Source organism: Polistes dominula, unplaced genomic scaffold (genome assembly GCF_049000335.1).
Source record: "Polistes dominula isolate Pdom_NZ unplaced genomic scaffold, Pdom_raw_medaka contig_24, whole genome shotgun sequence".
NCBI lineage: Eukaryota > Metazoa > Arthropoda > Insecta > Hymenoptera > Vespidae > Polistes > Polistes dominula.
Window position 1 is genome coordinate 4,518,052 of NW_028301150.1, and position 20,427 is coordinate 4,538,478.

General features: G+C 27.2%; 6 protein-coding genes and 1 long non-coding RNA gene across 8 annotated transcripts; 1 reads left to right on the top strand and 6 right to left on the bottom strand.

Moving 5' to 3' along the window:
* Nucleotides 1–134: 134 nt before the first annotated feature.
* LOC107065395 (uncharacterized) lies at nucleotides 135–5,662 on the bottom strand. Its single transcript, XM_015319047.2, is given in 11 exon segments — nucleotides 135–401; nucleotides 486–801; nucleotides 912–1,144; nucleotides 1,147–1,206; nucleotides 1,710–1,931; nucleotides 2,053–2,586; nucleotides 2,655–2,970; nucleotides 3,085–3,383; nucleotides 3,702–3,923; nucleotides 4,042–4,302; nucleotides 5,157–5,662. Coding segments are annotated over 11 exon segments (2,739 nt in total). The 5' UTR covers nucleotides 5,203–5,662; the 3' UTR covers nucleotides 135–171.
* A 574-nt stretch (nucleotides 5,663–6,236) lies between these two features.
* mRpL45 (mitochondrial ribosomal protein L45) lies at nucleotides 6,237–8,135 on the bottom strand. Its single transcript, XM_015319251.2, has 6 exons — nucleotides 7,758–8,135; nucleotides 7,343–7,660; nucleotides 7,092–7,243; nucleotides 6,973–7,021; nucleotides 6,736–6,885; nucleotides 6,237–6,577 (listed from the first exon to the last, which is right to left on the bottom strand). Exons 1-6 carry the CDS (start codon nucleotides 7,809–7,811, stop codon nucleotides 6,299–6,301), a joined length of 1,002 nt encoding a protein of 333 aa, XP_015174737.2. The 5' UTR covers nucleotides 7,812–8,135; the 3' UTR covers nucleotides 6,237–6,298.
* Nucleotides 8,136–8,276: 141 nt separating this feature from the next.
* On the bottom strand, nucleotides 8,277–12,670 carry LOC107065501 (vitamin K-dependent protein C-like). The gene is made up of 8 exons (XM_015319249.2): nucleotides 12,486–12,670; nucleotides 11,556–11,598; nucleotides 11,090–11,479; nucleotides 10,595–10,989; nucleotides 10,257–10,481; nucleotides 9,102–9,403; nucleotides 8,652–8,982; nucleotides 8,277–8,567 (listed from the first exon to the last, which is right to left on the bottom strand). The coding sequence occupies exons 1-8, from the start codon at nucleotides 12,529–12,531 to the stop codon at nucleotides 8,311–8,313; spliced, it is 1,989 nt and encodes a 662-aa protein (XP_015174735.2). The 5' UTR covers nucleotides 12,532–12,670; the 3' UTR covers nucleotides 8,277–8,310.
* Nucleotides 12,671–13,006: 336 nt separating this feature from the next.
* Nucleotides 13,007–15,179, bottom strand: Pus1 (Pseudouridine synthase 1). Its single transcript, XM_015319250.2, has 6 exons — nucleotides 14,807–15,179; nucleotides 14,369–14,743; nucleotides 13,937–14,273; nucleotides 13,601–13,856; nucleotides 13,380–13,525; nucleotides 13,007–13,284 (listed from the first exon to the last, which is right to left on the bottom strand). The coding sequence occupies exons 1-6, from the start codon at nucleotides 14,874–14,876 to the stop codon at nucleotides 13,212–13,214; spliced, it is 1,257 nt and encodes a 418-aa protein (XP_015174736.1). The 5' UTR covers nucleotides 14,877–15,179; the 3' UTR covers nucleotides 13,007–13,211.
* A 352-nt stretch (nucleotides 15,180–15,531) lies between these two features.
* galla-1 (cytosolic iron-sulfur assembly component galla-1) lies at nucleotides 15,532–16,750 on the bottom strand. Of its 2 annotated transcripts, XM_089177547.1 has the most exons (4): nucleotides 16,632–16,750; nucleotides 16,385–16,571; nucleotides 15,888–16,151; nucleotides 15,532–15,759 (listed from the first exon to the last, which is right to left on the bottom strand). In XM_089177547.1, the coding sequence occupies exons 2-4, from the start codon at nucleotides 16,536–16,538 to the stop codon at nucleotides 15,662–15,664; spliced, it is 516 nt and encodes a 171-aa protein (XP_089033673.1). In that variant the 5' UTR covers nucleotides 16,539–16,571; nucleotides 16,632–16,750; the 3' UTR covers nucleotides 15,532–15,661. The 2 variants fall into 2 exon arrangements, with proteins under 2 accessions (XP_089033673.1, XP_015174879.1); XM_015319393.2 differs by lacking the exon at nucleotides 16,632–16,750 and having other exon boundaries at nucleotides 16,385–16,625.
* A 552-nt stretch (nucleotides 16,751–17,302) lies between these two features.
* Nucleotides 17,303–17,799, top strand: LOC149030805 (uncharacterized). Its single transcript, XR_016178299.1, has 2 exons — nucleotides 17,303–17,443; nucleotides 17,670–17,799. It is a non-coding gene; the product is annotated as an uncharacterized LOC149030805 (long non-coding RNA).
* On the bottom strand, nucleotides 17,359–19,286 carry LOC107065559 (charged multivesicular body protein 7). The gene is given in 5 exon segments (XM_015319392.2): nucleotides 17,359–17,729; nucleotides 17,801–18,014; nucleotides 18,097–18,293; nucleotides 18,296–18,870; nucleotides 19,000–19,286. Coding segments are annotated over 5 exon segments (1,377 nt in total). The 3' UTR covers nucleotides 17,359–17,625.
* Between the last annotated feature and the right edge of the window lie 1,141 nt (nucleotides 19,287–20,427).

The window sequence follows — 20,427 nt, forward strand, 5'->3', positions numbered from 1 at the left end:
TTCTTACAATAAATATTATACTATTTCTTTCATGTTCAATATTATAACAGTATAAATTAATCCAAAAATCGGATTCTTAGTTTTTCTGTGATATATAATAAAAATGTTTCTGTGGTAAAAAAATATCGTGTTCATTCATTAAATAATAATTAATTATTATTTAAAAGATTGTTATTTTACACATAAAAATTCATCTGATTCTAATTTATAAATAATATTTTGAATCCAGGTAAAATGACTAGAAATTCGTGTATAAAGAGAATACGAATGACTATTACAAGTTTCTGTTGCTCCTATTACAGTTGAACTAATCCCTGAACTAACAATTCCTCTTAAAAACCATAAATTTCCAACTTGAAATAAAAGTCCTCCTCCACTATCACCATCACAGACAGATGTCCCTAAAATAAATGCACATTAAACTTTTGACATAATAACATATAACTTATAAACATTTCAAATACGGATTTTTATCTGCTACCAACCATTAGTATAACCCGCACATAATTTGTCATAAGTTATTAATTGCTCATATATAACAGAACTGTTTGCAGCTTTACATTGAGTAGGAGGAACATAAGGCAGTCTTGTGAATTGGAGATGAAAACTTGGTGACCCAGTTTCAGTATTGCCAAATCCCGAAACTATCCCAAGTCCAGATTCAACAAAAGTATTATCTAAACATGCTGGTAATAACCAAGATGTAAATACAAAAGGTACTTCGATCTCCAAGAGAGCTATATCCCAACCATAATTCCCTTGGAAGCCCAAATAATTACAATGGACATAAATTTTTTTCACCTAAAAAATGATATACATAATATATTTTACACACAATTAATATGTAACTTACATCAATTCGATGTTTCACATTTTATTGAATATAACATTGACTTTTTTCGTTCCCGTACCCTAGCTTTTTTAACAAAACGAGGATCATGATTTTCATAATCATAGTCACGAACAGTATTTCCAGTTGCTATATAATACCTTCCTGGATTATTTACTCTACTAATTGTTTCATCGTAAACACAATGGGCAGATGTAACAAGGAAATTCTCTTTTATAATAGTTGCTCCACAAATAAATTTCTTTGGTCCATTAAGACTTTTCTTTTCATACAAAGTAGCATGCCAGGGAAAAAATCAGCATTTTCACCTTTTACAATGAAAGGTCTAGCGTTTAGAGTTCGCACATATCCACATACTAAAATATGTATTAAAAAGAAAATTAATATGTTCAACAAATAATATTCAATACAATAAATCTTAAAAGATAATAAAAAATCTTAAAGTTGCAACCTTAAATAAGACATAACTGTTAAGATAAGATTAAAAATTTTAAGTAAGAATTTATTTAATTTTGATTTATTAACCAATAATAAAATTGGAATAATGCTATAATATTATTTAATGTACTGATTGTATGTCCTAAAAATTTGTTTACTATACAGTTTTCTTATATGCACACAATTGATACTTTATTTAGAATTATATTTATAAATATGAGGATTCGCTGGATGGTCTGAATTTTTCTTTTGCGTTTGGTATGTTAATGGCAATTTGAATATTATTCGAATTTGGAAAATTTGCATATAATAATTTTGTTAAGTGAAATTTCGAATAAAAGAGAAAAAATGTTATTTTTATCCGAATAAATTTGTAATGTCATATTTCCTTTTTCGATAGAAACATTAAAAGATAAATTACCTGGAATACATTCTATTGGATCAGGTTTCCATTGACCTCTTTCGTTACATATAACTTGATCCCTTTGTGTCGATAGGAATGTCGATTGTTTATTATAACCGTTTCTGCAAGTTAATTTAGCTTCTGTTCCAGGTAAAATTTCAGATTCGCAAGATGTCCATTCATTGTTATAAGTACAATCAGCAAATGTTGATGCAGAAGCCAGTGCTTTACAAGTTATTTCTAAAATAAGGAATTATTTACTAAAAAAGTAATAAAAATTATTACAATAAGCATATCATAGACATAGCAATATTGAAAAACTTCATTGTAATAATATAATCCTTAAGATGGTAATGCTTACTAGTACAAACAGGAATATTTAACCATTTTCCTTCTATACCACAAAATACATCACCGGTACCCCTTTGTATTTCGTATCCGGGATTACAGGTATAAACTAAATAAGATCCGACGGGTAATTTTACACCTTCCTGCACATCACAGTTTTCTTGTGTTTGGCATTGCGTCTTGTGTAATTGACGATTACCATTCACTGGCTTGGGTGGTGTTATACAAACAATAGGTTTTGGTACCCATGAAGAAGATGTAGTGGTAGTACTTGTTGATGTTGTTATAAGTGGTGCAGGTGTAGTAGAAGTCGTACTTGTTACAGTTGAATCACGACATGAAGGAAGTGGTTTAGATGTTTCTAATCGGAAAAGTATATCTTGGATCCAGCTTATGTGGCTTGAAATTCGTGTATAAAGGTTATAAGAGTCACTACAACGTTTTATATTGAAACTCAATACTGTACTAGCAACACCTCTTAGAAACCATAATTCTCCCGCATTAAATAGCAGCCCTCCTCCGCTATCACCAGCGCAGAGGGATGTTACTGGAACAAAAATATTCATCACTTATTATTATTTTTGAACATATTTAATGGGTGTAATTATTACATACCATTTCTATAACCTGCACAAAATTTGTCTGGTGTTATAAACTTCTCCCTATGAAAAAGTATAGCTACTGATCTACATTGAGTAGTAGTAACATAAGGCTGATTAATGGATTGTAAAACATCATTTGATGTATTTAAAGCATTTCCACTGAATCCTGCTATTATCCCGTTTCCAAACTCAGTAATAGCTTGATCTAAACATGCAGGTAATAAAAATGCTGTAAAATTAAATGGTGTTTCTATCTCCACAAGTGCTATATCTGATGCATAATTTCCTTCCATACCGTGGTAATTACACGGAACATAAAAGTTTTTAACCTGAAAAATAATATATAATACAATTTCATAATTATTATGTTGCTTACAGATACATTATTAATTAAATGTTTTTTTTATTATTTAATATAAGAATTAATTTTGCATTTCCAATACCTTAGACTTTCTAACGTAAAGCGAATTATGCAAAACAGAATCATAATCACGATGAACGTTCCCAGCTATTACATAATACTCTTTCGGGTCGGCTACAGTTTTGAACACTTCATCAAAAATACAATGAGCAGCAGTAACAAGGAAATTTTCTTTTATAATCGTTGCGCCACAAAAAAAAGACTTCTCGCTCGTAGAATTTTCTGATTTATATAAAGATGCATGCCATGGAAATTGAGAAATTACTGCATTTCTGCCACTTGCAATAAGCGGTCGTATGTTTGGCGGAATAACTCCACATACTAAAAATTAAATTAGTGAAACTAAATTATTCATAAATGAAGTAAACATACAAAATATTTTAATTCTATTACTCTTTACAATGTTTTAGTTGTAAGTATTCATTATAATATTAAATTAGATATAATTTACATGTGAAAATACAAGATGATTGCAAAGATAAGGTAAAAGATTTTGACAGGAGTTCCATTTGATTTAATACCTTAATTATTTACTTTAGCAATCTATAGTTGCTTCCTAACATTTATTAAGGAGGAGGAGTGTTAGTGTTGACAATATTTCAATAGCATTCCTAATAAAAATATTGAGAATTAGCGCACCTGGGATACATTCCACTGGATCTGGTTCCCATAAACCATTTTCATTACAAGTAATTTGATTTCTGCGTTTGATTAGGAATGTTGTATCTTCTCGATAGCCGTTACTACACTTTATTGTTGCTGTCGTGCCGGGCAAAACAGAAGACTCACAAGATATCCGTTGGCCACTATACATACACGTTACATTTGTTGACGGCAATAATAATGATTTACAACGTATTTCTAAAATGGCAAAAGATCTATTTTAAATAATTAAAAGTACTAGGGAAGACATTATATATGCATAGAACAATATTGCTTTAATGGTTTTTATAAGAAAATTTCAAATATTAATACTCACCAGTACAAAGTGGAATATTGAACCAATTTCCATCTGGACCACAAAATACATTACGCGAGCCAATTAATATGTATGAAGGATTACATTTGTAAAGTAAAAAGGATCCAAGGGGTAATTCTGTACCTTCCTGCACATCGCAGTCTTCATTTGTTTTGCATTGTAATTTATGTAATTTTCGATTTCCGTTTTCAGGCTGTGGAGGTGCCAAACATACATTTGCTTTTACTGCACCATTTGAAGTAGGTATGAATATTAAAAAGGCTATAAAATTAAAGTAATTATTTAGTTGTCTAATCACTTGTCAAGAAGATTTTATAAAAAAAATCATTCAGAGCAATAAACAAAAACATTTAAAAATAAAAGGACGTGTGCATATTAACTTGTGAATTTACACAAACCTTCCCTTTACTGTTTGAAATAAATCTTATTGTACTTGTTTTTTTTTTCTAATAAATAATATTATTCTTCAAGTTCGCGAATGTTTTATAATCATATATAAAGCTAGTTTCTGGTTCCGTATAACGAGAGTCACCCAATATTGATGTACTAAATCATTTATAATTCTCATATTTTATTTAAATATTATATTTATTTAAAAAAAAAAAACTTTTATTTTTGATTATATCAAAGAAAAGTTTTTACTGGACTTAATTCAGCAAATTAATTTTTATATAAAAAAAATATAACATATTTTAAAAGATAAATCAACATGTTTTTAATATTAAAGTTTCCTTATTAGTGTTACTGGGATTTTCCAAATTTGATAACCTTTCAATTCTTCTTTCGTAAAAATGTTTGCTTATGTCATTGTGACGTTATGGCACGTCCTGTCACTGATTTATACATACAGCGTGTTTTATTTCAAAATTTTAATGATTTAGACTTTGAACATACACGATGAAAAATTATTAAATTAATGAACATTGATGGAAGGAGTCTAGTTGATAAATAAATTTATCATTTAAATGTCATTTGAAGTTAAGTTTTCTTGATGCTATAATTGAATGAAATGTCAAAACAAAAATATAAGTTAGATACACTTTAAACTCATATTAATAATTTTTAAAATTTATATTGTAGTTAATAAATGGTTCTTCTTATTTTTGTATACTCACAGCCACATGTAATTAAATATAAACACTTTCTATCTATGATTTTCATTATAAACAATAGGATATTATAGAAAATTTATATTTACATGAAAATAATATTTAAAAATAGAATTATTTGGTATCCGGTTGTCAAGCATCAACTAATATTCACCACTGATTGTGCGTCAATCCGGTTTTACCCGTTTAACAAGTTCACAACTGCACTACTGTCTTTTTCTCGCCGTAAGGCAGCACTCGTATTTATGTTTTACCTTATCAAGCGCAGCTTTTGTATTTTATATGAATAGTTTTGAGATAAATTAAAATAAATCTTACATTTTTAAAATAAGTTTACATTCAAGTACTATTATTAAAATTTGTAATTACAAAGCATCTTTTCTAGTTATTAAAAGAACTAAGATATAATAGTAGGAAACGTATGAGGAAACAATTAAGTGTTAGGCGCAGTAATTACTTACCACAGTAAATGTGTTAACATTTATATGTATTTGATTGTATTGAATACATTTATACCGATAAACGCGCATTATAATCAAGTCTGTAGTTTAGAGGAAAGATATAAATATGGAGATAAAAAAATTCTTGGCTGTGGTAGAAATTCTTTGTAATTTATCAAAAATCGTCTTTGGATGAGTGAATGCAAACGTTAATTTTAGTCATTTAATTTATGTTTCGTATAGTAAATTACATATTATTTATTTTGAATTATATTAAGATAAGAAACATTATAGAAAATTCGTTTGAAATCAATATTTTATTTCAATCATCATTTTCTTCTTAAAGATTGTTATTTTATATTGTGTGCTATGATTTAAAAATAAAGCTATATATAGTGTATACGAATATAACACAACTTTAAAGATTAAACGTTGTAGTTACAAATAGATTTTACTAGTATCTATAAAGAATTCACTTATATTATTTTTTCTTTATAAATAAATTGTTTTAATTGACATGAACTTTTTTGTTTTTATATAGAATATCATAGCATGCAATTAAATATTATGGACACAAATATGCTACATTTGTCGATATAAATGCAAAGAACTTAATGTCAATTTGAATGTCAACAATTGTTTCAAGTCTTGTCATAATAAAATTATATTCTACTATTTCTTATGAAAATGATTAGTTTTCAATAAATATCAATTTACAATAGTTTCTACATTATCTGTAGATTTTGTATCAGTAGATTTTGTCGATAGATCAGAAGGTGGAACTGTAACGTTTTCTGGTTGTACAATATATGTTTTCTCTCCTACTTCTCTTGGTGGCATCCAAGTTGGTATAATCTTTGCGTGAAGACGCCATTTTCCATATTGGTTTGCTAAATGATTTTCAAATACGATATATTCGAGGACATCTTTTTTTAAAATTTCGCTTCCTTTCAATAAACGTCCAAACCTATCATAGACAGCTAAAATCTAGAAAAAAAAGAAAAATAATGTTATTGCTATGCTGTCCGATGATACTTCATTGGTATTACAAACAAATGTATCAGACAAACGTCAGATGTCAAAACACTAAGGTTTGATTACATCACTGAATATATTTCTCTAACATAGTATAGAACTTTTGTAACCTGTTGACTATGAATGCGAAGAGTTAATTGTCCAAAGACGTTTTCCTTAGAAAGTATCTCATTACATCTTGCATGTACAACACGATGTGGTTCTAACGATTGCACATATTTCCAACGAATAGTTTTGTCCATAGTGTTGTGTAACATTTTCTTCAATTAATTAATACATATATTAATTTTAATTTAATTAATATTAATAGCAATAGAGTAAATGTATTAAAAAAAGAAATCACTTACGGCATAGGCATTCTCTGTAACGTATTCTCTTAAAGCTTCCGTATCTTTCCTATAATTTACAAATTAATATTAAATATAACTTCAAAAACACATAATTGTTATTTTTTTTAATAACTTACGCAGCTAAGGCTTCATGGGCCTTTATATAAATATCTAAGGCTTCTTGAGGGAAATCTTTTAATACAAACGTATCTTGAAATGACTTTATTTTTCTAATTGCCATCATCGATTTTCCTTTCATCTTTACATCAGTCATTTTTTGCTTTGCTCCCTATGTTTTAATGATAGATTTGTTTGTTACATTGAATGATTATTTATATTCATTATATTACTATAAAGTAGTTTATATTCTATATAATTTTTATCGTACCTCTTTAGTAATCGTAGAGAATTTTCCATCGCCTTCCGGTGGTACATAAGATTCAAATACATTAGGAGTACAACTGATAAATATAGGCCTTTCCATCCATTGTTTTTGTGGAAACACTCCATATTGTTTCAACATTGAACGTCTTTTCTCCTTAAGCAGTTCTTTATCAGTCTCATAAAAATTAGGTAGATCTACTTTAATAACTTTTTCTTTCCTTTCTTTCTTAAATTTAGGATTCCAGTGTTTCCTTATATATCTGATTTGGTTTGAAGAATGTTGAGGGTACAAAATAAGACTTAACATTACAGGTGAATTATTCTATAAAATACATTATTATTATTATTATTATTATTATTATTATTATTATTTTAACAAGATTCGAAAATAAACTTATTTCTACAAAAACAATAAATACCTGGACATATTTTCCAAAGATACAAGTTGGACGTAACATATATTTTGCCATCATTTTGTTAATAATATGAAATATTTTTCTTATATGACATATAGTATACTAATTAGTATAAAATTAAGTTTAAAAAAGTTGACAAATTGGTAACATGTGTACAACGTATTTATTATACTTTAACTATTTCATTCCAAATATTATAGGTTAGTTCGAAAGAGACCTATTACTTCTCTTCCCACTCTTTACAAAACAGAGCACGTGAGTTGATTATGATTGGCCGACTTTTTTACTATTAAATTGATTCGAATTCATTCAAATAACAGATTCTAACTTTTTGGAGGAAAAGAAATAAACATTATATGCTTATAATATAAGTATGCACAATATTCGTTTATAAAATATCTTAATAAAAGCTTTTTATTTTATGTATAATAAATAAATATGAACAAGGGATAACATATAAAATTACCTGTGTTTATAAATTAATCCTATCAATTGCTCAAACAGGAATAAACGACTAATGAATAATATAAAATCAGTTCTTTGTTTTATTGTCAAGTTACATACTTGCATAAGAAATTATATTACGACATGGAGGAAGCGGTCTAGATGTTTCCACTCTGGAAATAGTTTCTCGAATCCAACTTATATGACTTGATATACGTGTATAAACAGAATAAGAATGACTATTACAATGTCTTGAACCACCAGTTAATGTTTCACCAAGACCGCTACTAACAATACCTCTTAGATACCATAAATTTCTAGTATTAAATACCAATCCTCCTCCGCTATCACCATCACAGACAGATGTTCCTATAATACAGATATTAATTGTTAGATATAATTTATAAACGTATTTTATTTTGCATATCGATTTTAACTATTTGTTATACCAACCATTCGTATAGCCAGCACAAAATTTATCGTCAGTTATGAGTTTTTCAGAATCAACGGAATTTATGGTAGATTTGCATTGATTAAGAGGAACATAGGGCAATAATACAAATTGTAGAATAAAACTCGATGATCCCGTTCCAGTCAATGCTGGATCGGTTCTACCAAATCCTGCGACTTTGCCTAAACCAGAATCAATAAAAGTTTCATCCAAACACGCTGGTAATAACAAAGATGAGAATACAAATGGATTGTCAATTTTCAAAATGGCTATATCCGAAGCATAATTTCCTTCGAAACCTAAATAATTGCATTTAATATAAATGTTTGTTACCTGAAAAATAATATATTATTAACTATATTATAGTTAATGTATTAACAAGGCACACACATAATTTTAACGTTAGATATTTAATTTGATAATTAAAATGAATTCTTTTCAATTTTCCATACTCTAGCTTTTTTGACGTATCGCTCGTCGTGTAGACTAGAATCATAGTCACGATAAATATTTCCAGTTGCTACATAATATTTATTTGCGTTGTCTACCCTTCGATTCGTTTGATCGTAAATGCAATGCGCTGCAGTAAGAAGAAAATTTTCTTTTATTATTGTTGCTCCACAAATAAATTCCTTCGGTCCACGTCGAGTTTTTTGAATATATAAAGTAGCATGCCATGGAAATTCAGCAACGTTAGGTATTGAGCCATTTACAATAAGAGGTTGTTGAGAGGTTGGGGCAATAATTCCACATTCTAAAAATTAAACCAGTGAAATTAAATTATACATAATTGAAATAAATATTAATAAATTTATATACAAATACTATTCCTTTTCAACAATATTCTAGTATATAGTACTTATAATATAATTGTAAATCTTAAATAATTATTAGGTTTGTTAGGAAATTATTTAATTTTAATTTATTTATAAAGGGACATGAGGAATTGGCGTTAGTTAGTTGCTACAATTTTTAAAGCATGAAATGATAGGTAATAAATTAAAATAGTTGAGAGATGGATAAATTATTACAATAGATTATGTGAAATTATGGCCCACAGTAAACATGTGGCCCACTTATGATTTAGTAAAATTTTTAATTATTTGTGTTATAACGACATTTAACTATTTAACAGATTTTTCATAAAATAAATAAATTAAATAAAAACATCATCATTGGATTAAATGTATCATAAATAAATAAAATATAATAGTAATTTACTAAAATTTGCAACATATTGCACTACTAGTGACCTTATAATTATAATCTTTTAATGTGAATTATCTCCAATCGTTTTATATTTGAAGAAATGTTTTCTAGCATGCTGAATCCTAATAATGTGTCTACAATAAAGCTTCATTAAATATTATATGGTAGTGTTTAAAATTACGCCCATATAGGTCTGGGTTCTTCTGGTTGTTTGGAAGTCTTAATTTGGTTAAGTATTCTAATATTAATATTAGGACTATTCGGGTTACGAGTATCTGCATGTATTATAACTTTATCAGGCAATACTTCGATTGAAGGAAAAAGAGAGTTATTTTTTTCATCATAAGTTTGAAACGTTATGTTGTCACTTCCAACATGAATATTAATAATCAGCGGACCTGGAACGCATCGTAATGGATTTGGTGGTTCCCATTCACCCATATTGTTACATCTAACTTGATTCTCTTGGTTTGATAGATAACTTCCTTCTTGTTGATAACTGTTACGACAACTTAATGTTGCGATTGTTCCAGGCTTAACAGGAGACTCGCAAGGTTCATATTTATCATTAAGTGTACACTCAGCATACGTTGATTCTGAAGCCAACGATTTGCAACGTATTTCTAAAATAATGGTAGAATCATTTAGAAAATAATCCAAAATATTAGAGTAAGAATTGCATATAAATATTGATATATTCTTTGTTGTATAATAACGCTTAAGTTATAAATCTTACCAGTACAAACTGGAATATTTTTCCATTTCCCTTCCGGACTACAAAATACATCACCTGGACCGCTTATTTTGTATCCAGGATTACAAGTATAAATTAAATAAGCCCCATCTGGTAATTGTTTACCTTCCTCTACATCGCAATCGCTTTGTTGCCATAGACAATATCTTTTATGTAATTGTCGATAACCATTTACTGGCTGGGGAGGCACTATACAATTAATTGATGTTCTATTGGTGAATGGTTCTATTGGTGAACTAGTAGTAGTTGTACTTGTTCCTCTGGAGCACATTTCAGGATCTTCGTCTGATCCATCTACGCAATCTCTTACATTATTACACTTGAAATCACCGTCTATACAAGCCCCATAGTTGCAACGAAATAAAAATTTATGACAGCTAAGAAAAAAATGTTTATAAACAAGCAATATTAATTAAAAGATACACATGTTTAGAGTTTAATAAAATAATTAGATTAAAATCGTATCCTATCTCTTACTTCAGTGATTTACATTTGGAAATAGTTTCATCAGATTTATCTATACAATCAACTTTACCATCGCAAAGGTCTATAGCATTGATACATTGACCATTATCGCATCTGAATTGTTGTAAAGAACATTTTCCAGAATTAGTATTATCTATTTTATCCTTGCATCTAGGTAATGTTTCGTCACTATTATCAATACAATCTCGTTTTCCATTACATATCAGATCACCATCAATACAAGCACCATAATTACATCTAAATGCATATGCAGAACACACTATATTTTCTTTAGAACATTGATATTCTGTTTCATCTGATTGATCTTCACAATCTGGTCTCCCATCGCATAAAAGCGAGCCATTTATACATTCTCCATTGTTACATTGAAACTTTCCTGAACTGTAAAAGATATTTAAAAAATATAATATTTTCAAAATTTACATACATTGTTAATTTTCTACATTTTTTAACTCACCTGCATTGGTTTCCTTGTTGCGTCGATACAATATTTAAAATAGCTAAGATATAAAAGCAATTGTTTAACTATTTATTAAGTTTTTTTAATTAGTTTAATAAATTAATTAAGTATACAATATTGAATATATATTTTGAAAATAATTTATCTAATAAATTATTAGCAAATGTTTACATTAATATACATTATTTTTGTCTATATGTTTGCATATATATTATATTTAAATTGTATGTTATAATTAAAATGAAATTAATATAAATAAATAATATTTTAAATTTTAATCAAAAATACTATGTCTATTAATAGTTACAATGCTAAATCTTAGATTAATTGTATTTTGAATCGTTATCTTCGTTATATATATATATATATATATATATACATATATATATAAAAGATTCCTCTCCGAGTTCAAGGTTATTATATAGTCATACACTAAACTGGTTTTTGATTACTTCTAACATGAAGCATCATACATTCTTGGAATTAAAATAATTGGTATATCAATTGTATATTATAAACATTATATCGATTATATATAATAAACAATATTTTTAATTCGCATAAAAAAACAAAATTAATTTGTTTCTAGATGTAAATAAATTTCATTTAAATCTTATTATCGAATCTAATATTTATGACAAATTAATATCTATTCTTTAATAAAATAAATTAACATATGTTAAGAATTCAAAATCTTTCACAGTTATCATTTGCTTTATCGAAGATTTAAAAAATAAAAATCATAATAGAGTATTATTATTATTATTCTCTAAATTATATGTGATGTATATATATACTATATAATGTTTATTTTAAATATTGGAAAGTGTATGTAACAATACATGTAATATTTTGAATTGAGAAATATGTTTTTCAAATATAAAAATAATATATGTACACAAAAAAATAAATATTTTAATTACTTACTGGTAAATGTGATTAAAGTGTAATACTTTCTATCTACGATTTTCATAATTAACTGAAAATTAATAAAAAATAATAAAAAAAAAGAGAAAGTAACTGTTTTAAAATGAAAATAATATTCGTCGAGTGAAATTCTGTATCGTGCCGTTCTCTGTCAACGATTGGAATCTACTGGGATCTTCCTGCAGTGATTGTGTATCGGCTTGGAATTACCCGCCTAACCAAGCATTTAAATTTGTATTGGGACGAGACTATGTGTGTGTAGATCGATGATAACATATGTATAGATCCTATACAATTATGTATGAAGAAATAAATTTATCTATATGGGAATAATAATATTCTACACTTATTGTAGAAATTCTGAGAAATCCATTCAAAATCAATTTGACAAAATTGATTGTGCGCTATATGTTATATGACATACTTAACTTATGACTTCATTTTCGTAATGATAAATTAGATATTTTATTTATAAATCTTATCAAGATTTTTTTTTGGAGGAAAATAAATATCTATAAATAATATCTTTTTCATATTTATTTCGTTAGATTATTTTTCTTTTTTTTTCTTTTCTTCATCTTTTTCATTCAAAAATTCGTTCTTTTTTTTTTTAAGATTGTTATTACGTTCTAGCATTTATTTACATATTCATTGTTATTAGCATTTATAATTATTAACATATAAAATGTATCATCATAATGGAAGGAAAATAATGTATTATTGATATTATAATGTTATAGATTCTTCATCCCTGATTGAAAATGAATGTAAAGGAAGAATGGCTAGCCAGTTCAACATTCTATTATATATTATGGTTAAGGTAATGATATAGGAGATGATATATTACTTTTTTTTTATATTCGAAATATTTCAATAAATTATTTCAAAGGATACGTCTTTTCTGCTATTTCTGTATTTACAATGTGTTTCACTATATATTCTGCTTGAAATTTTTCTACTTCTTCTTCGCATTCCTTCCAATCTAAAGTTTCATGTATACCATCCGATCCATATCTCTTATTATAGTGATCGTAATGTACCTAAAGAAATAAAATTATATAATGCTTTTATATTGCAATTAGGCGCATAATAGAATGAAGATATTTATCTCTTACATAATTTAAGGATAAACCTAAACCTGGAACTAATGGTATATCCATTTTCTCGTCCTTAAATGCTTGTTCCAAAGAATCTTCTGTTGCCATATTTCTTAAATAAGCAATAACCATAGAAATCATTTTTCTAATTTGATGCAACATGAAACTTTGCCCTTTTATTTCTATAATAGCAAATTCTAAATTTTCTGCGACGAACGTTTCTATGCATTGAAATTTAATGATATAACGTTTCGCCCGTGGATCCAATGGCTTTCTGCGGATATAAAAAAACATTGACTAACATTTTATAAAATAATATATATATATGCGTAATTAATAAATGGCACAACTAACACTTTAGACGTGAAATTATGAAAGTTATGAGTTCCTTGAAAAAGTTGCATAAATGAATTAATTTTTATCAAAGCTTCTGAACTTAATCTAAAATCAGTATATGGTTTTCCATCAATGACTGATAACTCCTCTATTCGTTTTTCAATGTCGCATTCCTCTCTGGATGGTAATGAAGCTTTATCTTCTGGTGCAAATGCAAAAGTAGGAAGAATATATCTATATGTTCTACCGCAACAATTTATTTTACTATTAAAACCCTTGGTAACGCGTTTGATACCAAATACTCTTATTTCATTTGGTAAGCAATCATTTATGCTATCTTTGTTGACTGTTTCCGCTAAAATAATGAAAATTACCAATTTAAACATTAAAGGTAAAATTATAATTGAAGATTTGTTTTAAAGATGTATCAGTTAAGAATATGCATCTTACGTAGCCTGAGTGAAACTACTTGTCTAGCAGCAGATACTCCCTTGTCTGTTCGTGCCGCTCTTTGAAAATTAAATGATCTTAAATTTTCAATATTTTCCATAGTAATCAAGTTATTTTTCAACAACGCATTCAACAAATCATTCTCGATAGTTTTCATGCCTGGATTAACTTGCATGCCGTAATAATCTCTACCGAGATAGCCCATCATCAAAGCGTAAGGCCTTTTTTTAATCCTTAATGATTCTACTTTTTGAATTTTTGCATCTGTATCTTCATTCTCATCTGCTCTTATCCTCTTTCTATTTTGATTATCTAGACTTTGTTCGTTGGTAACTGTGTCGATTTGAATCGACATATTTTTATAATTATTTGCACCTAAAAATAATATGATATAAGCATTTATAATTCAATAACAAGTTAATGCATCACATTATTTACCTAAAATGTAGGTTATGTGTTTAAACACGTTGTAACTACTAACTATACGATTCTTTATGCAGTGCAACATTTACAATAAATGTATTGTAAAAATGATATATATATATATATATAATATAAATATTTTGTTTTAATATTTACGATGAGTCTTTTTTCTTTAACATTTATCAGACTTTTAAATATAAGTTAAAATACATTGTTAGGTTACGACTCTTAACCTTTGTTTGTTACGTTCATCATTTCAATTGATTATCCATAGAAAAAATATTACATAGATGTATGTATGTAAATTTAATGGATTAGAAAAATTTGTATTTTTCATAAAAGGACAAGAAGGGAAATATATTTTTTATCTTTCTTAAAAAATTGTTAAAAATTCTAACATGGCGGAATTATTATAAACAATTAAAGTTACTTCATCTCTTTCGATTTCAAACATTTCGTTTTCTATCGATTTTATCGAGTTATCGCTAATATCGATTGATCGCATTTGATTTCATCTAGAGATTGTTACACAAGTTGAAATTATTTTTTAAAATTTAACTAATTGCTACCTGCATACTAGACAAATATTATAGCTCGCATGAATATTAATTTTATTTATATTAACGTTTAAAATATGATTAATTTATACTATGATTTTCATAAATATAATTTGTATATGAGACATAAAAATATAACTACATTTTCATTGGTATATGTGATATTAATTTACGAATAATAAAAAAGATTTATCAAAGTATAATTATATATATATATACAATATATTCCAGAAAAATCTACAAATATGATATATACATTTAATACTAAATATTATCTGTCAAGACAAAAAAAAAGATTACTTTTTACATCAAATTAATCTTCCTCTTGAATACATTTTTCTACCAATTCCCTTAAATTTGGATTTTCCATAGCAGCTGCTATTCGTTCCTTGTCATTTATTTGTTTGTTTACTGCAATCAAATGAAAAACATTAAATAATACAACATTGCAAATTCAAATTCATTTTCAATAATAATTAAATATTATTATATAAAAGAAATAAGATATATTTGAGTGTATAAAATTAATTCATTCCTACTTTCTTGTTCGGTTGAATGTGTTCCTTCTTTGATAAAAATATCCAATTTAAATACTGCTACTAAATGTCGTTCAAGTTTTACTCTTATACATAATCCTATGAGTGTTGCCAATGAACAATGTGGCACTGTAGGATTAAATTCAACGCGTATTATTGAAATACCACTGGGAGTACTTCCACAAATATTAACACAATCTTCGTATATTATATCAAGTTGTTCTAAGGTTTGCGGTTTCTCTGGATCCTTGATGGTTCTCAACAAATCTAAGAATACGACAAAAGTATATATCTAAAAGATTAATTTATACAATTTTAATTTCTTTATGATGATATATAAAATAATATGAAAAATAGGATTAATTCTAAATATTGAATAATTGTTTATGATGAAAAGTAATCTTATAAATTGTTTGTATTGCATAACAATTAGACGTTTTGGATAAAATCAAAATGATTAATTGTAACTAAGACAAAAAATTATAATAAATCAAACTTACCGTAAACGGACTCTTTTAATTCTAAATCTGTTTTTAATGCAAATGCAGTTTGATTTTTAGAATTTACGACATCTGTCGTTCCCATGATTGTTTCTGGGAGTATACCATCTTTAATCTTCAAACCGATTGATAACTTTCGAAAAAATGATAACATATTTATTCACACTTAATATTGTATAACAGCATACTGTAAATAATTGGTACTTATAAATAATTGTTTTTAAGGTTATGTTCGAAAATTTGTTACCAGTCAGTCTGTAGCGATACAACCGTAGGTCGCGCCCCCTAAAAGTTACTAGAAGGCTAGGGAACCATGCGAACAAAAAGTAGTCTGTACGAGTCTGTACTAGTGTAGCCTTCCATGAGTGTACACTATGGAGGGTAGAGGTAAGGAGTATCATCTGTGTATATGAAAAGTGTCCGTCGAAATGCATTCAATTAGGATGGCGCCACATTAGCATCAGGGTAAATTTTAAAAGAAGCGCCAAATATTATTAGAGTAGAATTGAGAAATAAACAAGGAACACAAATTTTACCCATAACTGTTTTGTTATTCACATACTTTTTCATAAAATTAAATGATAAAAAATCATTAAACGTACTATTCACAGTTCATGAAATAAAATCACTCTAGCTATACGTTTTCTCATAATAATTCTTTAAGGTTATATTTACTACATTATTTTGAACTAGGCAAATAGTTGAAATTTTCAATAATTAACTACTTTAGTCGCCAATAATATTAAATTTTTTAACTCGACATACTTCAATTCGTTTACAATTGCTACATTCATACCATACCCTTTGTCTACACCAGCGTCATTCTGGAAGGTTTTTGAACTGTTATTTATAGCATACGCTGGACACTTTTTCAAATTTTCTCCCATAAGAGATGTTACTCCTTACCTCTATCCTCCATAGTGTATACCAAAGTAGAAACGAGTCGCGTCCTCGAAATAAAAGTTATAAAGAAATTTAATCTAATATTATTTTTTACTGTAAAGAAACCCTCTACAAATTGTACGTATACAGCACCATCTTGCGTGACACAAGCAATATGTTTGTATATATAAATTTCTTTGTTTCTTATTAATTTACTTACATATTTCATTTTTCTTTAAATTATATATAAAAGCTTAAGATTATAATTGTTAGTCATTTAAAATGTATAAATATATCTCATCAAAATGTAAAACAAACACTCTTTTGAAAAAATATAAAACAACATATGAAATACTAATTCACATATTTTCAGCATTTATCAATATCTTGTCCTTTTTTATAGGGGTTGATGCCTTCGAAGGTACATCTTTTAGTGGGGAAGAGTTTGGAAGTGAAGGTAAACCTGTAATAGATAATATATATAATGTATATATAATTTGTATGTAGTAAATAAAAATATTTGATTTTACATACCTGTTACACTTAAATTTCTTAATCGTTGTTCCATATCTTCTAATTCTTTATTATTATTTGTATTAATTGTCAACTTATTGTCATTATCATTATCATTTTCATTATCATTCATTAATTCTGCAAGTTCTTTTTCTAAATCTGAATCCGTTACAAAATCAGTATTTGGTAATACTTCTGATAACGCAGATTGTATATCTTGACAGTTTTCTAAAGTCTGAAACATTTAACAAATTAAATATAAAATGATATTAAAATTCTATTTCTAAATAATATAAAAATTTCTATAATAATAATACCTCATTTAAATTATCTATAACATTTCTGACTTTTTGCTCCGTTAATCCATTATTTTCAAATTGTGACAACAAATTAGAACCAAGTTTGAAAGCATCAATTACGTTAATGTTTGAATGCGTATCCTGAATACTTAATATAAGATTACGTAAATTTCCAAGTACGTTTGCACGTTTCTCGATTATTTTATCTATTTGATTTTTTTTCTCAAATGAGTTTTCGCTACTTGTCGCATTTCCTTACCCAAATACGCTTTAACTTTATCCATAGCGAGCATTTTTTCTTTCTCCAATAATTCAATTTCCTTTTCGAGTTTATTTTCTTGATTCAACAGTTCGTACAATGTCTTTTCTACTTCTGAAATTTCGTTAATTGTTTGTGTAGAAAATTTAACTAACAATTCGTCATTGATTGAACTCTTTCTCAAAACAGCCTTTTTATGATGCTTAAGCCAAGTCAATGCTAATTTCAAAGTATTTTCATTAATATTATATCGACATTCTTCTTTTTTACATTTTTCAAGAATTTCTAACGTAGAAATAAGGACGTTTTCTTTATCATTGACCATCGTAGAAAGTATAAGTTCAGCTATTTCTTTTGTTGCTTTAAGATGTACGTATTTGGTGTTAACATTTATATTCTGTCCTATTACGTAATCTTTCATTTTATAAAAGGACCATTTAAGTGGCTTTTTAATAAATATATCCAAAGACCATATAGCCCAAGATTCGCTTGATTCTTTTAAAAATTCTTCTTCTGATATTATTTCTCCATTCCTGATAAAAAATAAAATATATGATATAAATAACAGTAACTCTTCAATATTCTTTCTATTTTATTCTATTAATCCCCTGCACTATAATAACGTGTAACATGAATAAAACAAATTATACAACTGCATTTACCTTAGCATTTCTTCGATAACTGTTGTTAAACAAAGGGGAGTGCAGCCCTTACGTTTAAAGATTTGATTCAAATCGAAGAGAGAAAAATGACATTGTTCTGTATGCCTTAACCATGTATAAATAAGATCATTCCAAAATTTGTATTTTGATACCCAATCCTGTTGATTAGCAGATTTACTACGGAATGGAGAAAATAGTGCATTCATTCTATTATCCTGATTCCAACAATCTGGCATTTTGTCAGATGGTAATGGTAACATTTCATTTGATTCATTTTTCTCCAACATGATTTCTTCTTTTCTTTTCTCTTATTTTGATAATTATTACCACGCACTTAATTCTAGAAAACGATGTTTTGATTAATACTTATTTATAAAAAATACCACTTTTTGTAGGTTATGAAATCACATATTCAGTCTTTATTTTGTTAAATCATAGTCAAATTGTTACTCAAAATTGGGATTTATTTTTATTTATTGTTAATTATTAATAACCTAGTATTATTTTACTAATTATATATATACATTGATATTATGTAATATATATTTACAAAAATATGCGATAGAAAAAGGCAATAAAATTAATTCGTTACTTTTCGTATGTACGTAGTACACAATAACAAAGGTAAAAAGGTTATTGCATATTCAAAATCTAGTTATTTTAATATATATATATATATAGTAAGAAGCATAAGTGAACCAATAATCACTAGTTTTGTATAAATCTTTATTTATTGCTAAGAATGTAGAAGAATATTAAAAAATGAACATTATAGTAAGTTTTATTACAGTTAGAAGTAACACATCAGAAATTTTGTCAACAAATAATATCTCCTCGTTTAGCATTGGCAAAATAAATGGATTGACTCGGTTTTGCACCTGTCCGTAAAAGGAATGTTTACGTAGAATGTTTCAGCAGTATGTTTACATCTAGCAGTTTAATATGTTTACAAAATATTAGTTTACGTTTCAGCACTGAATTTCTTGCAATCAGTCGAATGGAAAAGTATGCAAGTAAATTAAAGCAAATATGAAGGCAATTGATTCAAATTGTTTAAAAAAAGTAATTTCTTCTTTGAATAATGGCTTATCAACATGTGAGACAGCGCAAAACTGTAATATTAGTCAGTCGACAGTGCAGAGAATAAGAAAAAAATACTGTAAAAGTATGTTATTAAATGTTGGAGGAAGACCAAAAAAATTATCACCACAGGATGAACGAAGAATTTTACGGTTTGTCACATCCGGTGAAGCTTCAAGTGCCACTATAGCTGCAAAATTATTAAAAGAAGATACGGATATAACAATAAGCAAGTGGACAGCACAAAGAATCCTTAAAGAAGCTCAGTTTAGAAGCATTAAGAAAAAAAGAAGCCGATGTTATCGAAGAAAAATATAAAACTCCGTTTAGAATTTGCCAAAAAATATC